This window comes from Cariama cristata, unplaced genomic scaffold (assembly GCF_000690535.1).
Source record: "Cariama cristata isolate BGI_N322 unplaced genomic scaffold, ASM69053v1 scaffold4788, whole genome shotgun sequence".
NCBI classification, from domain to species: domain Eukaryota; kingdom Metazoa; phylum Chordata; class Aves; order Cariamiformes; family Cariamidae; genus Cariama; species Cariama cristata.
Window position 1 is genome coordinate 19,798 of NW_009631520.1, and position 5,156 is coordinate 24,953.

Here is a 5,156-nt window from a genome sequence, read left to right on the forward strand (position 1 = left end):
GCGGGCCACCCCGGTGTGTGAAACAGCATCTCTGCCCCCCTTGCCCCATGTTGCCCTTTTTCTCCTGGTAAACACAGACCTCTGCGAAACCCCTGCCTGCATGGCGAAACATGCGCTTTTCAGCCTTACTCGGTGAAAAAGCCATGCGAGTTCATCGTGCCTTGACAGAAGTGCAGGCTCCACAAAGGAGTTATTAGCACCAGGCTGTGTGGGTTTGAATTTCTCTGCGTTTCCCATACTTTTCCCCTATTGATAACATTTCTTGTCGGGACAATAGAAGTGTGCCTTGCAACTACTCACGACATTAGTGACGGTGCTTGAGCCTGAATGATTTAAAGGGAAAGAATCCAACTCCCAAAAGACCATCTGGCTATCAGTTATAATACAGCAATAAAGGTCAGGGCTGCTTCTCAGGAGTTAGGAAAAAGATGTTTTTTGACACTGAAGAGCTTCTTCAACCAGCTTGGTACGTGCCTACCTGTCAGCTCCTAGCTTCAAGGCCTGCCACCATTGCTCCCTTGCTAAGGCATAACACAGGACACCAACTTGAGGAGGAAGGCCAGCCAAAGAATAGAGGAAAAAGGGCAACACCTTATTATAGCTGGCAAAAGCTAGGGCATGATCTCGGAGCTCTATCTTATTTTGTATCATAATCCTTTGACTGCTTCAAAGTGTTCATGAGATGTCTTGTCTCCTGGCTTTCCCACAACACAGGGAATAAAGGGCTCCAAGGACAACATCTGCCCTTCACAAAGAGCTAAGCCCATTCAGGCCCATACAATGAACACCACGAAGCTGGCTATTTCAATGACACCTCCCTCCTTCCTGTCAACTGCCCATTAAACTCAGGCTTGACTTCAGGATTTCCAAGTAAGAAATTGTCTTTGGCTTTCTTGCCTCCTTGCACACTTGCCTCCACCTTTCCATGTCCAGATTCTCAGCCACGTTGCCATGCACAAGCAGTGCACTGGGAGAAGAGGAGCACACCGCTGCCTCGGGCACTACAGGTTAGACCCTCAGATGGCAGGATGCAGTACAGCTTTTCTGAGGTAGGTTCTGGGTTATTTTCGGTGCTGCCTCAAGGACTGTTATCCAGGCAGAGATTTTTCTCCTAAGACAAAATCAGAACTGACCTGAAGTATCCACACAGCTTCATTCTTTTTCTTGCCTTTACCTCAAAAGAAATAACGTTTGTTTAACTTTTATTGAAATTTTCATGCAAATGTAAGCAAGCAGCACTATCCCCATTTTCCAGATGAGAAAACAGAGTGGGGATGACATGCTAAAAGTTGCACAGGGAGGCAATTACATGGTCTCTGAGATCTCATGTTCGGCAAACTGCAGCAGGTCCAGTCTGCAGCGGGGCAGTGTGATGCTCCTGGGTCAGATGAAAATAGGACGCACCAGAAATCGCAGGCAAGAAGCAGAACTGACCTCCTTGCTGAGGTCTGAAGATGAGCCTCAGCTACTAAATCCCATTCATGACCCTCCTCTGACTTCCCGAGGCCTAGGGCTTCTGCGTTGAATCTGATGCTATTCTTTAGCCCATCTTAACCATCATTCTTGTAAATGTCTGTATGAAGGACGGAGAGTAGAAAAGGAAAAAGAAAGAGCTACAGGGGTGACTGGGCATGGGCCCAGTTCTGCTGGGAGGTGTGTGGCTGTCCTTAATGAAGGCAATGGGAACACTGGTGCAATGGGCTCACAGACCCTGGTGTGTTAAGAAGAGAGAAAGAGAGGTTACCATTTCCCTCTGCTTCCTATTCCCGTTTTATTCACCCTGCCATCCAACATCACATCATCCTGGCTGTCGATTGTCCACAACATTTAGAAATGTCATGCAAACCAAGCTGTTGTTTCACACTGGTAACACTTTGGCTCACCTATTAAAAGTGTAATGACACTTTTGAGTGTATGGACAAGCCCGAATACACCCACACTGGCAAACAGCACCTGGGAGGCTGGCTGTAAAGTGCCCTCTCTAGAAAGGGTAGAGCGATGTCCTCAGTGCTGTTGATTTCAACCCTAACAGTGCTCCCCTTCTTCTTTTCCCGCCTTCCCCCAAAAGCGTGCCTCCTCCACGCCACCAATGTGACTGGCACATGGCAGGGACTCAGGAATGCGATTGATCCCAGACAACCAGCTGGAGGGTCAGGGTTTTCCCAGATCCCTGGGCAGCCCTGAAGAGCCACGCTGCACACTCCACCAGTCAGCGTGGGCAGAAGGTTATTCTCTCCAGGGCATTTGCAATCAATGTACCATGCACTAATAGATGCTTTCCCTATTGTTCATCTGTGTGCCTGGATTGGCTGAATGGCTGTGGTCAATGTACCATGCACTAATAGATGCTTCCCCTATTGTTCAGCTGTGTGCCTGGATTGGCTGAATGGCTGTGGGAAACACCAGCAATCCCGAGACTCACATATCTGCTTAAGCTCCCCGATGTATAAATAGAGGCAGTGGGTAACTGCCAAAGCATAGTCCTAACGCTCAGCACAACAGTCCGACGTGGGGGTCTGTGCCCAGGACTGAGAGCACTAAGAATGGCTCCCAGTAACACTCTTATGATCCATATGGAGGAGAAACTGCTGCCAAAAGAAAAGAATAAAGTAAGTAGAGCCCTTGTCAGGATTGGAAAGGCTGGCCTGTGCTCTATGCAATGGGCTGTCTCTATCAAATAAACACTATGTGGGAAAAGAAGAGATAAGGAGGGAGAAAGTGGGCTGGGGGAAGGCAAATAGGTTAAAGAGAGGTAAAGGAGGCTGCAGAGATTTTTAAAAATGAAATTGAGTGGGGAACAGGTAGGCAGCGTCGCAAAGCTCTCCTACCAAAAGGAAGCACCTTTGAACATGTGTGTATCAGGGCATCGGAAGGGGAAATTAGGTCAAGTTTCAGAAAATCCTTAACAATCTGCTCCATCTCTCTTACAGCTGAGGAAGCCGGTGGTGGAGAAAATGCGCCGTGACCGGATTAACAGCAGCATCGAGCAGCTGAAACTGCTCCTGGAGAAGGAGTTTCAGAGACACCAGCCCAACTCCAAGCTGGAGAAAGCCGACATCCTGGAAGTGGCTGTCAGCTACCTGAAGCAGCAGAGCCAGCTGCAGGACCAAAGTGAGTGCAGAGCATATATTGCACACCACCTACAGTCTACTCCGACAGACCTGTGCCCTCCCATATAGCCCTGGCCCCTGAAGCATGCAGGGGCTGTAACACACCAAGTCTAGTTACATGAGCAAGGCTCTTGAAAGAAAATTAATACATGAATCACCACTGTCCCTCTTTTTGGTCACGATCTTGACCCACTGCATTTGCTTCTTTCTTTCTTTTCTAGCATTCATCCATAAGAATCTAGAGCAGGACTTTAACAGTGGATACCTGCGGTGCCTCAAGGAAGCGATGCATTTTCTGTCCTACTATGAACCCAAGGAGGAAACTCAGGTGCAGCTAATCAAGCATTTCTGCAAAGCTCAGATGAGCGCAGATGCCACGTACGCTCCTGCTCTGCGTAGTTCACCTCTGTCACCCTGTCTGTTTGCCAGAAAGCAACCTGCCCAGAAGACTGTGGCTACTGCTCCTACCATCTGGAGACCCTGGTAGACCTGCCGAACTCTGCATTATTCCTATGTTTTGCTACCAAAACTAGAGGGACCTGCGATTTAATGGTTCCTCTTTAAAGTAGGAAACATTGCTTTCCAAAGGTGGGGGGTGGGGGCAGTTATTGTTTTTCTGTCACAAGAAATGAGGGTCGCTGGGTAGTTTCCCTTCATAGTGAAGGGCCGTATTTGTATCTTGCAGCGGATTTGCTGCTTTTATTGGTGGCTCCTAGCCAAAGAGAGGACCAAGTTCTGCGGTGATTTAGAGAGCCAAAAGCCCTTCAGTTTCCATCACACTTTTGCTTGGCAAGGCTGTTGAATCTGTGGCTGTCAGTGGAAATCTTTCTGCTAACTCCCTGGGTCACTGGTTCAAGTGCTCCATTATCTCTAGATAATGTATCGACCTTCCTAAAGAAGGAGCACTTTGAGGAATGTATTTTGTATCATAAAGAGAGTATTGAGCCTTTACCTTTCGAGTGAAAGATGTTATTAAGAAATGCTGATTCTTCTGAAGTTCCTATGCTATTTTTAGTATACCTTCTTACAGAAAGTTATGATGATAACAGATATCTCTAGGGAAAATTCTTTTAATGTCAGTATGTGCTACTCTCAGTTGAGGGATAATTGATGCCTTTTGTAAAGGAAGTACCTGTGATATACCTTAAGGAAAAGAGGGAGGAAGGGAGGCAAGAAGTACTTTATAATCATTCACTGAACATGCTGAAGAGCTTAAAAAGCTTTTATAAAGTTGTGATGTATTCATCCTGTGTGATGTTCAACTTTGGTGTCTTCACTGTACAATACAATAAAAATGGTTTTAGTCATTAATCCTTTGGTTTGAAATGATTAAAATGGCTAATACTCTGGGACTAAGTGTTGTATGTAGTCTCCTTCTGCAGTGGGGAAATTATCAGCAGATGTCTTATTTCTGAGCCCTTCATTCCAGTATGTAATTTATATTTGTGAAATTCATTTGGCAGAACAGGATTTCAGATCCTGCAAAGAAGCAACCTCTGGAAAAGTTATCAAAAATTAAAATGGAGGTGAAATTGAAGTGATATACCGAGAGGTGCAGACCCAGATACTTAATAGGAACGTATTCAGACTTCAACAAATCACTAATTTCACAGCCAGTTTATTTCCCCCCATTCCCCATTATTTTGCCCACCAACCTGAGCTCAGCCTTAAGGTTTCTGTCCGTTCAGGAGGTAGCAACGTGCAAAACTCCTAATAACTTCCAAAGAGTGGCACCTGACTCTGCTTGGGGATCTTACCCTCCTCTTTGAAACTACCCACAATGGGCTGAACTAGTTTTAGTTGTCTTTTAATTTTAGCACCTTCTGTTACCTAAACACGAATTCTGTTACGCAGTAACAGAATTGCTTTCTTTACTGAAGTGAAATATGCCCGTATATGGCTAAAAGTATACATAATTTGCTGGCAAACAGAGATTGGAAAAGCTTTTCCTCTCCTAAATGATTTGCCCATACTCTCCTTTTCTTCAAACACTTTATTCTCTTTCTCTGACATCCACCTACGGCTCCAAAACATGCCGTGAATAGG

At 45.8% G+C, this 5,156-nt stretch overlaps 1 protein-coding gene across 1 annotated transcript; it reads left to right on the forward strand.

The window, feature by feature from the left end:
- The first annotated feature begins 2,543 nt into the window (after nt 1-2,543).
- LOC104166139 (transcription factor HES-5-like) lies at nt 2,544-4,418 on the forward strand. Its single transcript, XM_009705972.1, has 3 exons — nt 2,544-2,609; nt 2,931-3,111; nt 3,332-4,418. Exons 1-3 carry the CDS (start codon nt 2,544-2,546, stop codon nt 3,595-3,597), a joined length of 513 nt encoding a protein of 170 aa, XP_009704274.1. The 3' UTR covers nt 3,598-4,418.
- Nucleotides 4,419-5,156: the final 738 nt, after the last annotated feature.

Bases quoted from the DNA above. Each gene is read 5' to 3' on its own strand.
- LOC104166139 (XM_009705972.1), top strand. From the start codon at position 2,544: ATGGCTCCCAGTAACACTCTTATGATCCATATGGAGGAGAAACTGCTG. The intron at 2,610-2,930 runs GTAAGTAGAGCC...TCTCTCTTACAG, and splicing joins TGCCAAAAGAAAAGAATAAA to CTGAGGAAGCCGGTGGTGGA. The intron at 3,112-3,331 runs GTGAGTGCAGAG...TTTCTTTTCTAG, and splicing joins GAGCCAGCTGCAGGACCAAA to CATTCATCCATAAGAATCTA.